Below are 20,031 nucleotides of genomic sequence, written 5' to 3'. Positions count from 1 at the left end.
CAGATTCTTAACCAGTGCGCTACCAGGGAAGCCCAGTCGTCTGTTCTTATGAATAAAGTTTTTTGTTTTTTGTTTTTTTGGCCGCACCGTGTGGCATGTGGGATCTCAGTTCCCCGACCAGGGATCGAACCCGCATCCCCTGCTTTGGAAGGCCGGAGTCTTAACTGCAGAACCATGGGGGAAGTCCCTATAAATAAAGTTTTACTGGGACACAGCCATACCCATTTGTTTACACATGGTCTGTGGCGGCTTTTGAATCATGAGGGCAGAGCTGAGCAATGGTGACAGAGACAGACTAGCCCGAAAAGCCAAAAATATTTATGACCTAGCCCTTTAGAGAAAAAGCGCTTGGATCCCTGGGCTCACTTTCTGAGGACAGGGACTGTACGCCTTCTGCTCTTCCCGTCCCTAGCACTTAGCCCGGTGCCTACAACAGGATGGTAAATGCATGTGGAGTAAATATCGACATGTTACATTTTTGATTACAGATTTGAGAATAAACATTTTATCCCTTGATGATCTGGCTCCAGCCGTCAGTGAGAAATCAGACTTGGAACAGAAAGTAAGTACAAAAAACTGATTTTTCGTTTTAGGTCTTTGGGTAGAACAGCTTGCAACCGTTATGCCTCATTTAGGTCAGTGGTTCTCACCTCGGGGCGATTGCTCCCCTAGGGGACACTTGGCAATGTCTGGCAACACTGTGGTCATGACTGGGGTGCAGGATGCTACTGGCATTCAGTGGGTAGTGGTCAGGGATGTCCTGTGCCAGTGTCCCACAATGCATAGGATGGCCCCCGCTGCAAAGAATGTTCGTGTCTCAAATGTCAGTGTGCCATGGGTAGAGACCCTGATCTAGGTAATAACAGGATAGAGCTACTTAACATATCAGAAGATTAAAGCAGATCCCACTTCAACTTCCCCACAACTAACCTGTACTTGTTGCATCGCCCCGTGGTGATTCTTTCCATATTAGTAACCACCTCATTATCAACGCATGTTTTGATAATACATAATAATGACCCTTTAACAGATTTCACCCACGTGCCAGCTACACGTGCTCACAACATCAGTGCTAAGTGCAGCAGCCTCGTGCTGAAGGGTTTCAAGAGTTCTGCTCGCGGATACACAAGAGAAGGAAAAGACCTACAAAAACAAACCCAGAACAATTAAGAAAATGGTAATAGGAACATACATATCGAAATTACCTTAAACGTAAATGGATTAAATGCTCCAACCAAAAGACATAGACTGGCTGAATGGATACAAAAACAAGACCTATATATATGTTGTCTATGAGAGACCCGCTTCGGACCTAAGGACACATATAGACTGAAAGTGAGGGGATGGAAAAAGATATTCCATGCAACTGGAAATCAAAAGAAAGTTGGAGTAGCAATTCTCATATCAGACAAAAGTGACTTTAAAATAAAGACTATTAGAAGAGACAAAGAAGGACACTACATAATGATCAAGGGCTCAATCCAAGAAGAAGATATAACAGTGGTAAATATTTATGCACCCAACATAGGAGCACCTCAGTACATAAGGCAAATGCTAACAGCCATAAAAAGGGAAATCGACAGTAACACAATCATAGTAGGGGACTTTAACACCCCACTTTCACCAATGGACAGATCATCCAAAATGTAAATAAATAAGGAAACACAAGCTTTAAATGACACATGGACTTAACTGATATTTATAGGACATTCCACCCAAAAACAACAGAATACACTTTCTTCTCAAGTGCTCATGGAACATTCTCCAGGATAGACCATATCTTGGGTCACAAATCAAGCCTTGGTAAATTTAAGAAAATTGCAATTATGTCAAGTATCTTTTCCGACCACAATGCATTGAGACTACATATCAATTACAAGAAAAAGACTGTAAAAAATACAAACACATGGAGGCTAAACAACATGTTACTAAATAACCAATAGATCACTGAAGAAATCAAAGAGGAAATCAAAAAATACCTAGAAATAAATGACACGATGACGCAAAACATGGGATGCAGAAAAAGCAGTTCTAAGTGAGAAGTTTATAGCAGTACAATCCTACCTCAGGAAACAAGAAAAATCTCTAATAAACAACCTAACCTTACATCTAAAGCAATTAGAGAAAGAAGAACAAAAATCCCCCAAAGTTAGCAGAAGGAAAGAAATCATAAAGATCAGATCAGAAATAAATGAAAAAGAAATGAAGGAAACGATAGCAAAGATCAATAAAATGAAAAGCTCGTTGTTTGAGAAGATAAAATTGATAAACCGTTAGCCAGACTGATCAAGAAAAAAAAGGGAGAAGACTCAAATCAACAAAATTAGAAATGAAAAAGGAGAAGTAACAACTGACACTGCAGAAATACAAAGGATCATGAGAGATTACTACAAGCAACTATATGCCAATAAAATGGACAACCTGGAAGAAATGGACAAATTCTTAGAAAAATACCACCTTCCGAGACTGAACCAGGAAGAAATAGAAAATATAAACAGATCAATCACAAGCACTGAAATTGAGACCGTGATTAAAAATCTTCCAACAGGGCTTCTCTGGTGGCGCAGTAGTTGAGACTCCGCCTGCCGATGCAGGGGACGTGGGTTCATGACCCGGTCCAGGAAGATCCCACATGCCGCGGAGCAGCTGGGCCCATGAGCCATGGCCACTGAGCCTGAGCATCCGGAGCCTGTGCTCCATAACAGGAGAGGCCGCAACAGTGAGAGGCCTGCATACCGCAAAAAAAAAGAAAAGAAAAGAAAAAAAATCTTCCAACAAACAAAAGCCCAGGACCAGAAGGCTTCACAGGTGAATTCTATCAAACATTTAGAGAAGAGCTAACACCTATCCTTCTCAAACTCTTCCAAAATATAGCAGAGGGAGGAACACTTCCAAACTCATTCTACGAGGCCACCATCACCCTGATACCAAACCCAGACAAAGGTGTCACAAAAAAAGAGAACTACAGGCCAATATCACTGATGAACATAGATGCAAAAATCCTCAACAAAATACTAGCAAACAGAATCCAACAACACATTAAAAGGATCATACACCACAATCAAGTGGTGTTTGTCTCAGGAATGCAAGGATTCTTCAATATATGCAAATAAATCAATGTGATACACCATATTAACAAATTGAAGGATAAAAACCATATGATAATCTCAGTAGATGCATAAAAAGCTTTTGACAAAATTCAACACCCATTTATGATAAAAACTCTCCAGAAAGTAGGCATAGATGGAACCTACCTCAACATAATATAGGCCATATATGACAAACCCACAGCCAACATTCTCAATGGTGAAAAACTGAAACCATTTCCTCTAAGATCAGGAAGAAGACAAGGTTGCCCACTCTCACCACTATTATTCAGCATAGTTTTGAAAGTTTTAGCCACAGCAATCAGAGAAGAAAAAGAAATAAAAGGAATCCAAATCAGAAAAGAAGTAGTAAAGCTGTCACTGTTTGCAGACATTACATAGAGAATCCTCAAGATGCCACCAGAAAACTACTAGAGCTAATTAATGAATTTGATAGAGTGGCAGGATACAAAACTAATGTACAGAAATATCTTGCATTCCTGTACACTAATGATGAAAAATGATGATGAAAGAGAAATTAAGGAAACACTCCCATTTACCATTGCAACAAAAAGAATAATAAACCTACCTAAGGAGACAAAAGACCTTGTATGCAGAAAACTATAAGACACTGATGAAAGAATTAAAGATGATACAAATAGATGGAGAGATATACCATGTTCTTGGATTGGAAGAATCAACATTGTGAAAATGACTCTACTACCCAAAGCAATCTACAGATTCAGTGCAATCCCTATCAAACTACCAATGGCATTTTCCAGAGAACTAGAACAAAAAATTTCACAATTTGTATGGAAACACAAAAGACCTCGAAAAGCCAAAGCAATCTGGAGAAAGAAAAACGGAGCTGGAGAATCAGGCTCCCTGACTTCAGACTATACTACAAAGCTACAGTCATCAAGACAGTATGGTATTAGCACAAAAACAGAATATAGATCAATGGAACAGACAGCCCAGAGATAAGCCCACGCACATATGGTTACCTTATCTTTGATAAAGGAGGCAAGAATATACAATGGAGAAAAGACAGCCTCTTCAATAAGTGGTGTTGGGAAAACTGGACAGCTACACATAAAAGAATGAAATTAGAACACTTCTTAACACCATACACAAAAATGAACTCACAATGGATTAAAGATCTAAATATAAGGCCAGACACTATAAAACTCTTAGAGGAAAACATACACAGAACACCCTATGACATAAATCACAGCAAGATCCTTTTTGACCGACCTCCTAGATAAATGGAAATAAAAACAAAAATAAACAAATGGGACCTAATGAAACTTAAAGACTTTTGCACAGCAAAGGGAACCATAAACAAGACGAAAAGAAAACCCTCAGAATGGGAGAAAATATTTGCAAACGAAGCAACTGACCAAGGGTTAATCTCCAAAATATACAAGCAGCTCATGCAGCTCAATATCAAAAAAACAAACAAACAACCCTATCCAAAAATGGGCAGAAGACCTAAATAGACATTTCTCCAAAGAAGATACACAGATTGCCAACAAACACATGAAAGGATGCCCAACATCACTAATCATTAGAGAAATGCAAATCAAAACTACAATGAGGTATCACCTCACACCAGTCAGAATGGCCATGATCAAAAAATCTACAAACAATAAATGCTGGAGAGGGTGTGGAGAAAAGGGAGCCCTCTTGCACTGTTGGTGGGAATGTAAATTGATACAGCCACTGTAGAGAACAGTATGGCGGTTCCCTAAGAAACTAAAAATAGAACTACCGTATGACCAAGCAATCCCACTACTGGGCATATACCCTGAGAAAACCATAATTCAAAAAGAGCCATGTACACAATGTTCATTGCAGCAGTCTTTACAATAGCCAGGACATAGAAGCGTCCATTGACAGACGAATGGATAAAGAAGATGTGGCACATATATACAATGGAATATTACTCAGCCATAAAAAGAAATGAAATTGTCATTTGTAGTGAGGTGGGTGGATGTAGAGTCTGTCCTACAGAGTGAAGTAAGTCAGAAAGAAAAACAAATACCATATGCTAACACATACATATGGAACCTTAAAAAAAAAACGTTCTGATGAACCTATTCCTGTCCCTACGTTCTGATGAACCTAGGGACAGGAATAAAGATGCAGATGTAGAGAATGGACTTGAGGACACTGGGAGGGGGAAGGGTCAGCTGAGAGTAACTTTGACGTATACACCAGCAAATGTAAAATAGATATTACATTTATTTTACATTTATCCCTAGTGGGAACAGCTGCATAGCACAGGGAGATCAGCTCGGTGCTTTGTGACCACCTAAAGGGGTGGGATAGGGAGGGTGGGAAGGAGATGCAAGAGGGAGGGGATATGGGGATAAATGTATACATATAGCTGATTCACTTTGTTATACAGCAGAAACTAGCACAACATTGTAAAGCAATTATACTCCAATAAAGATGTTTAAAAAAAAAAAAAGAGTTCAGCTCACGATACTCAGCCTGCCTAAATCTAGGAAGGACAGCGTGGACCCTCACCTCCTGGGCCCTTGGGGTGTCCTCATCCTAACGCAGTTGTATTCCGAGCTTGTTCATTCGAAAACACTTTCCAGTGACCTCTGCCATCCTTTGTTTTAGAAAGGTCAGGGGGAAAAGGCATCCAGCAAAAACCCCTGGGCTGGGGCCCCCCGCTCTGGAAGCAAGATTTCTGAGTGCCTGAGCCAGCGGTCCGTCTCGTCCCTTGGACCCAAGGGCACTTCTAGCCTGGGGTCAAAGTCTCAGGAACCTACGGCCAGCACAGTGAGCTCGGCTTATTCGGATGATTTTGAAAAATCCCCCAGTCCAACAGCATCTGAGTCGACGCCCCATTCTGAGGAGTCTCCTGACAGGACGCTGGCGACTTGGTCTGAATTTTCTGCAAGCCTGAAGACAGATCTTCCTCCACCAACTCCCAAGTCTCGGAAAAAGTGGGCCAGGGGTGTTACAAGAGTCATGGTGAAGGAGATGGCTGTGCAGACCCTCGATCCCGCCTTCACCTACCAGTGGGCTAAGGGTAAGCATGTTGGTTGGAGGAGGGAGGGGCAGGCCAGAGGCAGCAACAGGCAGGAACCCTGGGGCCAGGAGGTCTGGGTTGTAGTCATTAGTCAGCTGGGGGGACCTCAGCACCCTGTTTCCTCTCCCACAGAAGAGGGGGCTCCTTGGGTACTCTCCACGGTCTTCCAAGCTCTAAAACACTGAAGGGTTTCAAACCAAAGACTAAGGCAGTGGTTCTCAGCTGGGGTGATCCTGGCCCCAGGGGACAGACATCGGCAAGGTCTGGGTGACGGGAAGCCTATGGGTGGAGGCCAGGAGTGCTGCTCAACATCCTGCAGTGGCCAGGACGGCCTGGCCAGAGAGTGACCGCGCCCCAAATGTCAGTGTTACCCAGGGTGACAGGAACCGCCTTCTGGGACAGCATGTCCTCAGGCACTTTGTGGGGCCCCAGCATGGGGGCTCCAAGGGCTGCTGTGTTGCCCAGCTGGCTGGTTGTCTGAACTCGCTGCGTTTGTCGGTGGATTCTCTTCTGGGGTGCAGCAGGCACTGCTCATCTTTTCTCGTGTCCCCAGCATTGGTCTTGGCCCTTGCGGATGGAAAGGTCGCTTTCTTTTAGCGAGTCTCCTGCTCCCTTTTCTTGTCTAGACAACACCCGCAATACGGACGGAGCTTGTTTCCAGACTGTGCGCTGGGGTGCGGTTCTCCCTTTGTCTGTTCATCTGGATTTGGGGGCTTAGTCATACATCCGCTGGGACCTCACACCTGGCTGGGGCGTGACTGTTCTGTTTCTCAGGGAGGAAGATCAGTCAGACGAGCGACAGCCTAGCCTGTGGGCAGCAAATGTGCCCATTTTTGTTTCTTTTTTTGCAATTTAAAGAGATGGACACGGGGTGGGGGGAAGGGCAAGCTGGGACGAAGTGAGAGAGTGGCATGGACATATATACACTACCAAACGTAAAATAGCTAGCTAGTGGGAAGCAGCCGCATAGCACAGGGAGATCAGCTCGGTGCTTTGTGACCACCTAGAGGGGTGGGATAGGGAGGGTGGGAGGGAGACTCAAGAGGGAGGGGATATGGGGATATATGTATATGTATAGCTGATTCACTTTGTTATACAGCAGAAACTAACACACCATTGTGAAGCAATTATACTCCAATAAAGATGTTTTTAAAAAAAAGTGAAAAATAAAAAATAAAGAGATGCTTTCATAAAACATTGGTGGTGCTGATTTCCTAGACGCGGCCTGACTTTGAAAGGAGGGAGAAAAAAGGCAGCATAAATCAGCCAGCCAGTTAGAATCCAGGGAACATTCCGAAGCCCTTAAATAGCTGTGGAAGGAGGGCAGAGCCAGGGGAGGGCACAATGCCACAGTTGTCAGCCGTGCTGAGCTGTGGTGACCACTTCAGCCAGCACACCTGACTTGTATATTGAACAGGGAGAACCTACCAGAAAGATGGAGGCAGGTTTGGGAAATTTTTAAAAGGGGTAACGGTTAAAAAAGCAAGGAGGGTGGCCATCACATTCAGAAAGAGAAAAGGACAGATTCATGTAGCTTATTTCAGCCTCACACCTGTTGATGAGAAAGTCATTGCTCTGAATCCTGCCCACTCACCTCTCCCCCTTTGTCCTTGGGACAGCGGCCGGCGTAGCGGCCATCGGACCAGCCCTGGGAGGTGCCTATGTGGACCCCTCGCCCATCGCCAGCCACGTCATCAGTGCAGACGCCATAGAAGGTAACAGCCCAGCTCACCTTGTGGGTCCCTTAGGTCGAGGACACCGATGTTGGACAGAACAGGAAGGCTACCAGGAACATACCTATGAGCCTTCCACCCCCACAGGGCCATCTTTATTTTGTGTGTTCCCCTCAGAGCCTTTCTGTCCAGAATCCATAGGTGTTTTCCTCTGGAAGACACTGAGCCAGTACTGAGCGGCCCAGCCCTGTGGACGCGACACTTGCCTCCTTGCTGAGTGTGGGAGAGTCGTGGGGCCCTGGGGAGGCCCAGCCCAGCCTTGGGCAATAGGAAGACGCCCAGCAGCCACCTTGGGAAACCCAGTCTGTGTCAGGTCCCGCAGGGCTGCTGATGACTCGCATGACACAAGCAAGGATCCATCTAGAACCTGCTTTTTTCCCCCCATTTCCATTTTCTTAACATTTTTAGAAGATGAAGATATTAAAATATATTGGTTGTAATATGTGAAATATTTATATCCTTCAAAAAAATCTCCTGTTTTTAAACACAATATTAACCTCAACAATTTTTCCATGTTACTGTGTAGTCTTAGTAATGATCATTTTTAACAGTTGCAGTTATTTTTTTTTTAATTTTTTTAATTTTAATTTTATTTTTTGGCTACAGTGGGTCTTCGTTGCTGAGCGGGGGATACTCTTTGTCACGGTGCGCGGGCTTCTCATTGCGGTGGCTTCTCTTGTTGCGGAGCACGGGCTCTAGGCGCGCCGGCTTCAGTAGTTGTGGCGCGCGGGCTCAGTAGTTGTGGCTTGCGGGCTCTAGAGCGCAGGCTCAGTAGTTGTGGCGCACGGACTTTGTTGCTCCACGGCATGTAGGATCTTCCCGGCCCAGGGCTCGAACCCGTGTCCCCTGCATTGGCAGGTGGATTCTTAACCACTGCGCCACCAGGGAAGCCCCGGTTGCAGTTATTTTTAATTGTACTTTTATTTAATTATTATATTTTAATTGCATTTAAATTATTTAAATTATGTGTTTAAAAATTCATAGTGTAAAATTTACCCTCTTCCGCATTTTTAAGTGTACAGTTCAGGAGTGTCAGATTCGCACTGTGCGGTTGCAGTTTGGGGAGCCGTGTCACTGGCCTTCTTTCCTTGTGTTGGACGCCGAGGTGAGGCTTCCGGTTCTGCCTGGGAGCTGAGCTGAGGGTGTGAGATCCACACAAAGTCAGCGAAGAGAGCGGTTCCTTTACTACTGAGTAGAGAGAGGCACAGAATAGGCGAGTCCTTTGCTGCTTCTGAAGGTGGCAGCAGCTGCAGAGAGCATCCCGACACAGTCCACGGTTGGGGGCTGCAGGGCCCTTGCGGGGAGCGGGTCTGGCCAGGGGGATGGGGCCCCGGGGGCTGCCGACTGACACGGAACCCGGTGCAGCCCTGACAGCGTACAGCCCCACCGTGTTCGCGCTCAACGATGTGCTGAAGCAGCAACTGAGCCTGACACAGCAGTTCATCGAGGCCAGCCGGCACCTGCATGCATCCCTCCTGCGCTCCCTGGACCGGGACTCATTCCATTACCACACCCTGGAGGAAACCAAAGAGGTGACCATGGTGCAGCTAACCCTTCCCGGGAAAGAGAGGGCAGGCGGCTTCCCACGCTCAGCCCGGGGTGGCGGGGACGCTGGGGGCCCCGCCACCTTCACCTTCAGTCCTCATGGAAGGAGTCCTGTTCTCTCTTTGGCCATGACCAGGGCTGGTGCGGGGCAGGGGCACTGAGAGCCAGCCACAGCCCAGGCTCTGTGTGACCTTGGACCAAAGGTGACCTCCTCGGTGAGGGTCCTGTCCCTCTACCTAACGTTCCCGTGGGCCACCACAGGCAGGGCCCCTCTCCTCAGTCCCAAGGGCTAAGTTCAAGAGATGTCACACTCACCTCTATTTTTCCCTCCAAAATTATTTTTTTGTCTGATTACAAAAAGTATTGTATAAAAATTTTGTTGGAGATATGTAGCCTATAAAGTTCTCCATAATTTCAGAGATAACTATTACCAACTTGATATATAGTCTTTAGATTTTTCCTATGTAAAATATAAACTGTTATGTACATGTACAATATTATATCTTACATATTTTATACTATGTATAAAATATATAGAAGAGGTATAGTATTTATATATAATAACATGATATATATATTTCTTTACAGAAATGGCATCATACTATATGAGTTGTTCTGCATGGTGATTTTTATCATTTTATCTACAAATATTTCAGTATATATTTCTTAAAAATAAAGACTTTAAAAAAATAGTCACAATGCCAGTATACCAAAACCAAATTAACTTTTCTTTTTGGTTTTGCTTGTGGGATCTTAGTTTCCTGACAAGGGATCAAACCCGTGCCCTTGGCAGTGAAAGTGCAGAGTCCTAACCACCAGACAGCCAGGGAATTCCTGCAGCATTTTTTTTTTTTTTTTGGCTGCGTTGGGTCTTTCTTGCTGCGTGTCGGCTTTTTTCTAGTTGCAGCGAGCAGGGGCTACTCTTCATTGTGGTGTACAGGCTTCTAATTAGGTGGCTTCTCCTGTTGCAGAGCATGGGCTCTAGGCGCGCGGGCTTCAGTAGTTGTGGCTCGTGGGCTCTAGAGTGCAGTCTCAGTAGTTGTGGCACACAGGCTTAGTTGCTCCGCGGCATGTGGGATCTTCCTGGACCAGGGCTCGAACCCGTGTCCCCTGCATTGGCAGGCAGATTCTTAACCACTGCGCCACCAGGGAAGCCCTAAGTTTTCTTGATATCATTAGATATCCAGTGTTCAGATTTCCACTCATCTCATAGAAGTTGTACCTTTTTCTCCTGTTTATTTCATCAGTGTCCAAAGTGGTACATCAAGATCGTTTGGGGCTTCCCTGGTGGCGCAGTGGTTGAGAGTCCACCTGCCGATGCAGGGGATGCGGGTTCGTGCCCCGGTCTGGGAAGATCCCACATGCCGCAGAGCGGCTGGGCCCATGAGCCATGGCCGCTGAGCCTGCGCGTCCGGAGCCTGTGCTCCACAACGGGAGAGGCAACAACAGTGAGAGGCCCGCGTACCGCAAAAAAAAAAAAGATCATTTGATGTCTTAATCTAGAGCAGTGGTTCTCAGCCCTGAGCAGCGTCAGACCCCTGAGGGCCTGACCACTGGGGTTGTGTTGGCAGCAGGGTGGGCCTAGCAGTGGGCGTTTCTCCCATGGGCCCGTTGGGGACCCACTTTGAGAACCACTGCTCTAGAGGTCTTCCCCCCTCCCCCATCTCTTTTGTTTCCTTGCAGTTTACTGGTTGGAAGAAAACAGGTTGTCCTGGGACTTCCCTGGCGGTCCAGTGGTTAAGACTCTGCGCTTCCAATGCAGGGGGTGTGGGTTCGATCCCTGGTTGGGGAACAAAGATCCCACATGCCGCACGGTGTGGCCAAGAAAAAGAAAGAAAATAGGTTATCTGACGGTTTCCCACATTCTGGACTGGGCTGATTGCTCCCTAGTGGGGTCCTTTTAACTTGTTCCTCTGTTGGATGTGCATCAGTTGATTGGATGCAGGCTGAAGTGATCTGACTACGTCACCTGCCTGCAGCCCACGTGTGGCTGCCTGCTCTCTGCTCCAGGCCCACACCCTGAGAGTGGCACCCAAGTCCTTCTCCCCAACCTGTGTCCTCTGAGGGCACCCCGGGTAGCCCTGCCCCTCACCACGGTCCCTTTTCCCTTCCAGGCTCAGTCAAGTCTCACCCCTTGCAGGGTACCTGCCCGGAGGCTGCCTGGGTTCACCTTTCCTCTTCTGTTTCCATTGCCACCTGGCATCCCTTCATTTTTTCTGTTAGCCCCTGGGGATAGGCACCATCTCCAGGACCCAAAGCCTCAGTAGACTGAGGCAGCAGTGGTGATGGCTTCCCTGTGTGTCCTCTGCCCCACAGTACATCAGGCAACACAGGCCCACCCCGCTGACCATGGAGGAGGCCCTGGAGGAGGTGAAGAAGGAGCTGTGAACGCCGGGAGGTGAGACAGACTCATGGGTCTAAGGAGCTGGTCCCGTAAACCAGCCGTGATGCTCACACCTTAGTTCCCAGGGGACATTCCCAGTGGTGGGGGCAGGTGGCACCCAAGACTCACCTGAGAGGAATCCCAGCTGCAGCCTTTTCTAGCTGAGTAGTTGAGCCCTCCCAGCCCCCATTTCCTCAGTGTGCATGGCACCTGAGAGGATGTACCACAGGCCAGTGGAAATGGAACCCCAGGTGGAGCTGTCACCACTCGTGGCAGGACAGAGGATGCCAGCCTGTCTGGAGCCACGAGGAAACAGGACCAGGCGTCCACGCCGGGGACTCCCAGGAGACACCAGGGCAGAGCTTCTGACCCGACTCCACAATTCAGACAAAGTCTGCACTCAGGACGCACCTCCTCCCTCCTCAGCCTGAGCACGCTTCTTGACTTAAATACACAGAGGAAAAAGGTCTTTAAAAAAAAAGTCTTTATTTGAAGGCAAAACAGTAAAATCCACAAGAAATTGTTAACAACACGTTTACATTTTATCCTGGATCAGACACGTTTGAACAATTCACAGCTACAGGAAATCTAGAACAAAATCAAATATTTTATCACATCAGGTGGAAAAGTTGGAGAAAATTTTGCATCTCATTGAAAAGAATTTTTCAAAAATGTTTCTGTACAAATAAATGGCACCGCACCAAGCTGCCTGCGGATGCTGAGTGCAGCCGATCCCAGGCGGTCACTCAGCAGCTCCCGGCAGAGGCGGCTCCCTCCAGCCTCACCTCCCTTTGGGGGCGGCTTGGGGCAGGCAAAGGAAGTGACAGCAGGAAGCAGGGCCGGTGGTCGCTCTCCACACTCTGGATGTGAATGGGCGTTGCACGTGAGTGCTGGTGTGCGGGTTCCTCTCCGTGAAAAACACAAGTAGAGACACTAAGGGTACATATTCTCCAAGGGCGTCATCATTATGTGACCTGGAGATGCCTCAGATAAGTTTCTTCAGAACCTTTTGTTTCTGCAGGGAACAGCAAATGGCTAACGTTCAAACAAAAACAAAAACAAAAAACAAAACAAAAAAAACCACTTCAACTTAAACAGCTTAAGTAACTAAGGGCTAGTATGTCTCAGAGGAATCAGGTTTCAAATTATCTCACTGGGTATCAACCTAGATCAGTATTTTTTTCTAAAACTAAACCATCTGGAGTAAAAATGAAAACCCTGTTTAACTTTGCAAATCAAAAAGGTTTTGTTTTTCCATTTTTAGAGTGAGCAGTACCAGCGCCTGGCCTGAGCCTTCTCACAACACAACTGATGGGGGAGTGGGAGGGCCGGCCCCTTGGGCTGGGCTGGCGTGTGCCCTCAGGGCCCCTCCTCCATGCACTCCCGCTGGTTTTAGAGGCTCAGGCTGAGGGGAGATGTGAGACAGCCGTTCCTGCAGATGACAAGAATTCTTATCCAGGGGCCTTATGTTTCTCGCTTCACTGTCCAGGGAAATAAGCTCATGGTCGAGTTGGCTGGGCATCTCCTCGTGACTCTTGCTGCTACGTTAGAGCTGGTTTGCAGGTGGGGCCTGGGCCTTCCGCGCCATCAAGTGTGGCACTCGTCACAAGGCCTGCCGAAGTCTTCCTTCTCTTCTGTCGCTCCCCACAGATGGAGACAGTGTGAGAACCGAGCTGTCCCTACCATCTTCCACTGCCAGTAAGCCAAGAAGGGTCCAACCGTCCTCGCTGCCGGTGGCCGGCCACTGGCGTGGCTCCCTGCCCACGCCGCGCCTACTTGCACTCGTCCCTGGCCTTCATGCGGGCGATGAAGGAATAGCTCTTGTTCCTGCGGTAGTTCTCGTAGGGGTCGTCCAGGGCCACACCCACGCCCTTGTACTGGTCCCACTTATCCCGGACGTCCCCCCCCTTGATGGGGTCCTGGATTCCTTGCTCTTTCACGCCGAGGCCGCCAGATCCACTCCAGCCTGAAGAAGAGAGGGATGAGTGGTTACGACCCACAGAGGAAGCTGAAATTGTGGTGCATTTACCCTGACATGAAGTTAAATGGAAATGCGTTTGGAGAGTCAAACGACATGCAGACGTGCAGTTTATAAATGGGGAACTAAGGGTAGTAAGAAAGGACGCTCAGTAAAAACCCTGCAGGCTCAGAAGTTGGTCATGAGTTGGAGCTTCCTCTGACTTCATCATCCCCCAACCCTGAATGCCCAGAGCGGATTGTTCTGTCTTCCCAGGAACCTTACCCATTTTCACCAGCATCTGATGTCCTTTGTTCTCTTCCCCGAGCCTGGAGTCAGGTATAGGAGGTGCTGAATTAGAACCCAGACCAGCCGAGGAACTAAAATTAAGACAGGTTACGTCTTTTAAAAAAGAGCTGATACATTTATTGGAATGAAAACTTAGAATATTACAGCGTGTAGCTTATACGTAGGGTCACCAGCGTGAGATGGACACACACACACACATTTCGTGTCTCTAGCTTTCTTCTTTATCCTCTTCGCCGGCAGATAAGGGGGTTCCCTAAGACGGCGGCCCCTGCCTCACACTCAGCAGCACAGCCAGGCCACACTGGACTGGTAAAACGGTTAGAAAATAGAGAGCGCAGCCACTGCCTCAGGCTTTACAACGTGACTGCAGAGGTAACAGCGAGGTGTGAGATGAGGTGCCACTGTCACTGTGCTAGTGCTCAGGGGCCCCGAGGTGCTGCCTTGGCGCGGGCCACCGCCAGCGCGTCTTCTAACAACACGTTTCAACATTCACAGCAAAGCATCAGAGGGTTCCAGCGCTACCAGAGGTCATTCTGACAGTTAAGACAGAAATCTTACGGCGGGGTGGGGCTCCTGGACCGCGACCGACGTCTCCTTCCCGGGGAATAGGACTTGGACCGAGAGCGCGAGCGGGTCCGGGAGCGGCTTTGTGAGGAGCGTGATCGGCTGCGGCTCCTGCGGGGCCAGGGGAGAGGAGGCGGGTCAGCGCAGCTGCTGAGGAGCCTCAGGCCTTGCATCCCGAGAGGCGGGGCCCTGCCTACCTGGATCTGGAGCGGGAGTAGGAACGGGAGCAGGAACGAGACCTTGACCTTGAATAGGAGCCGGAAGACTTGGAGGACCTCGAGTTGGAGCGGGAGGAGGAGCGCCCTCGGCTTTTGGATCTGCTCCGAGACCTTGAGGGTCCGCTGCGGGGACAGGCCTGGTGAGCTGGAGCCCCTCCATGGACTGCGCCCAGCCCGCCCCAACCCCCAACTCTAAAAGACCCCTGATGTGCCCAGTCCAGGTGCAGACACACCCTTTCACATCAGGGTTGAATACAGACAATGGCAAGCTTCTCTCTCGTACTGGTGTTTTAACTTCGGCCTTGTGGGAAACAGCTCCTGGTGGCTCACAGCACCTTTATCGTAGGGTGCCAGGCCCACGACCCCGGCAGAGGCCAGAGCTGACCCCCCTTTGCCTGTGCCGGGCACGACACCACAGCTCGCCACAGGCAAAGGCAGGGCTTGCTCCCAGCTGACCTAGGACGAGATACACTGCGGGGGCCTGACCTCCACACAGGTGGTGGGGTGGGCGTGTGCGCTCTTACCTGTTCCTCTTCTCCTGGCCTTTCCTCCGCCGGGCCCGCATTTTTGCTCGGAAGAACTCATAGAGGCCGTTCTGCTCCCAGCCTTCACTGTAAGACATGGGCGTCCCCTGTATGAACGCAAGCCTCTCTCCCACAGGGAACTTGTGAAAAAGTCACCAGGAGTAAGCCCTACCCGACAGGCCTTCCCTGTTTCACTCAGGATGCTGAGCAAGGCCCAGCACAGAAAGCACTCGGGTGGTCATTGCCACAGGGCTGCCCCTTCTCAGAGGAGCGACTCAGAGGAGCGACCAGGCCCAGAGGCCAGGCCGCCCGCTGGGAGGTGGAGAGGCTGGACTGCACTCCCAGCGCTTCGTGGCTCCCACGCCTTTCCACGCTGGGCTTTCTCCAAATAGTTGAAGAGGGTCTCAGGGTTATTGTAACTGGGGACGAGGAACTCTTGGTTTGTAGGTGGATAGGCCCGTGGCCCCAAACAGGGCAGAAGGCGATTTTAACTGAAGCGAGGAGGCCGCTGGAGGAGGGGACCCCGAGGTAAGCTCTTGTCCTGATGTCGCTAACGTGGTGAAGGCCTTTTATTTATGGCACACATCACGCAAGCTGGGGGAGAAACGGCATCTCCTAACCACACTTTCTCACCTGGGCCTCACACCGCCCTGGGTGGAAGGTGCGACAGTTCGGAGTCTTTCTTGTGAAGCAAACTGAGGAAGACGGGCCAGGAGAGGGGACAGGGGCCTCCCCTCCCATCACCAGCCCCAGCGCCTGGTCTCCCGCAGCCCCGTACCTGTTCCTGGGTCTGTCGTGTGAGGGAGGGCTGTAGAAGGCCTCCACTGCCGCCAGCAGCCTCTCACTGGGTGGCATGGGGGGTGGGAGGCGGATGTCTTTAGGATCCAAAGGCTTGTACTCGTGGTCTTCCAGCTGCAGCAGAGAACACAGCTGTCACTGCTCCCTGCTGGAGCCCATCCAGGGAACTGCGGGGGCTGGGGGAGTCGGGGAGCCGGAGAGCCGGAGAGCCGGGGGCAGGACACAGTTGCCCTGCGCATCAGAGTGCCTCATCCGGCCCTTCCTGGGAAACCCCACCCTCCTGGAGGGTTTGGCCACACCAGTACTTCAATTCCTAAATGGGGTGGTTGAGGGCTCCATGGAAGTCGATAGAAGCTACAGAATTCTCTCTACAAAAATGCAGAGGAGACGTGGCCTCCAAGCTCAGGTGAAGGAAAGACCCCTGTTAATTCACCGACACGCCGTGGATCCCAGACACCCTCCCCTGCCAACCACCGCCCTGTGCCCAGGCGCCTACCCCAGGGGCCCTGCTGTGTGCCCCTTTCTCTGCTCCAGCTCCTACCCCGAGGGCAGCCCCGCTGGCCCCTCTGCCTCCCCTTGCTGCCCCAGTGTGACCTGTCTCAGCTTCCAGTATGCTAATGTCTCAGAGGGGCCGGGGAGTGGCAGTGACCAGTACAGCCAGCATGACCCTCAGAGCGCCCTGAGCCCCAGCCCTGGCTCCCTTCTGACCCCCTCTCCTGCCTTGCTCACCTTGCTCAGCTGGAGACCACCCCTTTTCTGAGAAATCCCTGTCATCAGCCCCTGGGCAAGGTGGCTTCCAAAGGCCAGGACCAAGAGGACCTGCACCTCACGCCCAGCCCAGCCCACTCTGAGCAGCTACCAAACTTGCAGCCCCAGGAGGGAGGCTCGGAGGAAGCAGAGGGGGACACGGGCCTTGCTCGCAGCCACATGTGAGCACGCGAGGCGGTGCTGCTGGCTCAGGCACATCCTCTCTGACTACTTGTCAGGCTCGCTGGGGTGCGGGAAATGAGAGGGGCAGGGGCCCTGGGAAGCAGTGTTTTGTAGCCAATCGGGAAATGGGTTCCACCTGTGAACTTTCCACGTGGAGACCGAGCATTCAAGGCTAAGCTTGGCATTCAACTCTGCAACATTACCTTCACAAGGGGGGCCATCAGCCCGGCAGGGAGATCGAAGTAGGGCACGTTGGGGACCAGGCTGGGGTCGTCGTGGTTGATGTGGGGAGGGCCCTGTCGCCGCATATGAGGGGGCTGCCCGTTGAAGCCGTGGGGAGGAGGGCCGAAGTCAGGGTGCTGGGGCCCACCCCAAGGTGGGTGCTCGTTGATCCCAGGGTGAGGCATGCGGTGGCCAGGATGGTGGTGAGGGGGTCCCATCTCTGCAAAACAGAAACTTGACTCAGGCCTACCGCAAAGTCGAGAGCTGGGCAACGCCAACAGCCCGGTCGAGATCTCCAGGGTAATAAGCGCCAGTGGAAAGGGGCTCAGAGTGGGGCAAGGACACCCACACCCACTTCCTGGGCAGCCCTGCCCAGCACCAACCCTCCGGCTGCTTCATTCACTGCTCAGGGCCACACAGCAACGGGGGAGGAGCCGGGGCTCAGAGTGGCCTGTCCTGCACCCATAGCAGCACCTGACAGACCTCACGGGTGAAAGAAGGAACCACAAGGGAAATCACATAACCTTCAAACAGCCATGTTATGAGCCAAACCGTGTCCCCTGCAAATTCACCCCCAGTACCTCAGAACGTGACTGCATTTGGGAATGGAGCCTGTAATGAGATGACTACTTTAGATGAGGTCCTATGAGTGGGCCCTGATCCAACACTGACTGATGTCTTTCTAAGAAAAGGAGATTAAGAGACAAACACACACAGAGAAGACCACGGGAAGACACAGGGAGAGGACAGCCATCTACAAGCCACGGGGAGAGGCCTCAGTAGAAACCAACCCCGCTGACACCTTAATCTCGGACCTCCAGCCTCCAAAACTAACTGTCAGAGAAGAATTCCCTGTTGTTGGAGGCACCCAGTCCATGGGACTCTGTTGCAGCAGCCCCAAGACACTCACACAAGCAAGAAACCTGCTACTGGTCTCCAAGCTCAATTTACAGCCAAGAATGGATTTGAGGATAAAGATTGAAGAGTAGGAGAGTTGAAATGAAATTTTTTAGTAAACACAAGATCGAGAAAACTAAAGATTCTTCAAAAAGAAAACAGAACACCTGACGAAAACAGCAAGACGAGGAGCAGGGAATGGCACAAGGGCTGCCGGGCCTGGACTCAGTGGCTCGCTCACTACCTGTCTGTCCACCGTGGGGACTAGGGAGTTCCTCTTCCTTTCAGAACCCCATCGTCCTTCCTCTTTTGCGAGATACAGGGCCTCACACCTCAATAGCTGGCCTGGTGCCTTGGCGGTGCCCACACCAGGGTTGCCGGTCTGCCCTCCTCTCCCCACCTTCCTGAGGGACTGAGCTGGGCTCCTCTGGCCCTCCTCCTGTCACCCTGGCTCAGGGCACACCAGGCCACACGGCAGGACCGCCAGCAGTGCCACCAGCCCGCTCAGAAGGCCGGTCCGTCAGGCGCCTCTTCCAGGCCCTGCCGGCGAGTGATCTGACCTTCTCAGGGATCACAAGGCAGGAGAGGGACGTGATCCCTGGCCCGAGGACGGTGCCCCCGAGGGCGACCTTGCACTCACCGGCTTGGAAGTCCCCCTGAGGGTAGTCAAAGCGGTGAGGGTAGGGCGGCCGCTCGAAGGGGTGCCGAGGGGGGAAGTCGTCCTGCATGAAGCGGGGCGGGAAGCGGTTGAAGTTGTGTGGGTGTGGCGGCTGGCTGAACTGCGGGTGCTGCTGGTGGGGCGGGAAGGGCCCGCGGAAGTGTGGCGGCCGCTGCATGCGGAAGGGCGGCTCCCGCTGGCCCCCGCCCCAGGGTGGCTGCTCGTGCTGGCTGTTCCAGGGACCCTCGAACTGGTTGTTCCAGTTGGGGTCGGGCTGACTGTTCCAGGGGGCGTCGCGCTGGCCATTCCAGCCAGGGTCCCCACGCTGCTCGCCCCACATTCCCTCGTGGCTGTTGTTCCAGGGCGGGCAGTGGGGCGGCCCGCCCTGGTGGTGTGGGTAGGGGGGCTGCTCAGGAGGCTGCAAGGCAAAGAGCAGACGTGAGACCCAGCCTGCACTGGGCACGCGGGGCACCCAGCAGACACCTGCCGACCTCAGTCTCCGGCGGTGGAGGTGGCCCGGCCCCAAGCACAGCACCCCCCGGAGCTGCAGGCCTACAGCCTGGCTGGGCGCTGCCACCTTCACTCTGACGCGTGCAGAGGATGCTGTGGTGCCCGCCCGTCCCCCAGGCCCAGACTCTCAAGTGCTGTACCTGCACCTGGGCTGGGGAGCACCCCCTGACCCCATGCCTGATAGAAGCTGGGGGATGAACAACAGCCCACGAGCCCCTCAGTGGGACAGTGCAGGGGTGCGGCCCCACCACTCCCAGGGCACAGAGGCTGAGCCGCAGGGCCCACGGCAGAGCCCGCCCTGACGACACCCCGTCCCTGCCTGTTCTCCCTTCCCTGTCACTTCTCTTCCCTACGCTGCCTCCTGGGGTCACCTGCCCTCTCACACCCTTATCTCAGAGTCTGCTGTGTTTCCAGGAAATGGCTTTCTGTAAGTTGAAGACCATAAGCCCTGGAGCTTGCCCAGCTGCTGCTTTGAAGACTTAAAGAGCCAGGACTGCAACCCAAACTCAGGGCCAGGGTGGCCTGTGCCTGGATGAGGCTGCCCAGAGGGCCTCCTCTAGGGTCAGGGCTGGGTGGCTCCACTGACCACAAGCACAGGGAGGCCGGCCCCGGCCGCCACACCCTCAGGTTTTCAAGAGAAGCCAAGAAGGC

The 20,031-nt window shown here is 51.1% G+C and overlaps 2 protein-coding genes across 4 annotated transcripts in view; one reads left to right on the top strand and one right to left on the bottom strand.

The window, feature by feature from the left end:
* Positions 1 to 15,031, top strand: part of C3H19orf44 (chromosome 3 C19orf44 homolog) — a 25,046-nt gene extending 10,015 nt beyond the window's left edge. Inside the window, exons 4-9 of one of the 2 annotated variants that reach the window (XM_060008109.1) lie at positions 489 to 562; positions 5,718 to 6,132; positions 7,752 to 7,847; positions 9,231 to 9,397; positions 11,727 to 11,808; positions 14,555 to 15,031. In XM_060008109.1, the coding sequence (XP_059864092.1) occupies positions 489 to 562; positions 5,718 to 6,132; positions 7,752 to 7,847; positions 9,231 to 9,397; positions 11,727 to 11,798 (824 nt within the window). In that variant the 3' untranslated portion in view covers positions 11,799 to 11,808; positions 14,555 to 15,031. Of the gene's footprint in view, positions 1 to 488; positions 563 to 5,717; positions 6,133 to 7,751; positions 7,848 to 9,230; positions 9,398 to 11,726; positions 11,809 to 12,069; positions 12,181 to 14,554 lie in introns of those variants that run through there. The other variant, XM_069540557.1, reaches the window with a different exon arrangement.
* The window catches only part of CHERP (calcium homeostasis endoplasmic reticulum protein), a 21,566-nt gene continuing 13,817 nt past the window's right edge, over positions 12,283 to 20,031 (bottom strand). The window contains exons 10-17 of one of the 2 annotated variants that reach the window (XM_060008107.2): positions 18,853 to 19,288; positions 17,297 to 17,535; positions 16,144 to 16,277; positions 15,366 to 15,452; positions 14,821 to 14,964; positions 14,618 to 14,734; positions 14,036 to 14,130; positions 12,283 to 13,759 (exon numbers count right to left, since the gene is read on the bottom strand). In XM_060008107.2, coding sequence (XP_059864090.1) covers positions 13,566 to 13,759; positions 14,036 to 14,130; positions 14,618 to 14,734; positions 14,821 to 14,964; positions 15,366 to 15,452; positions 16,144 to 16,277; positions 17,297 to 17,535; positions 18,853 to 19,288 — 1,446 coding nt within the window. In that variant the 3' untranslated portion in view covers positions 12,283 to 13,565. The remainder of the gene's footprint in view (positions 13,760 to 14,035; positions 14,131 to 14,617; positions 14,735 to 14,820; positions 14,965 to 15,365; positions 15,453 to 16,143; positions 16,278 to 17,296; positions 17,536 to 18,852; positions 19,289 to 20,031) is intronic. The other variant, XM_060008108.2, reaches the window with a different exon arrangement.

Source organism: Delphinus delphis, chromosome 3 (assembly GCF_949987515.2).
Source record: "Delphinus delphis chromosome 3, mDelDel1.2, whole genome shotgun sequence".
NCBI lineage: Eukaryota > Metazoa > Chordata > Mammalia > Artiodactyla > Delphinidae > Delphinus > Delphinus delphis.
This window is presented reverse-complemented; position numbering and strand designations above follow the sequence as displayed.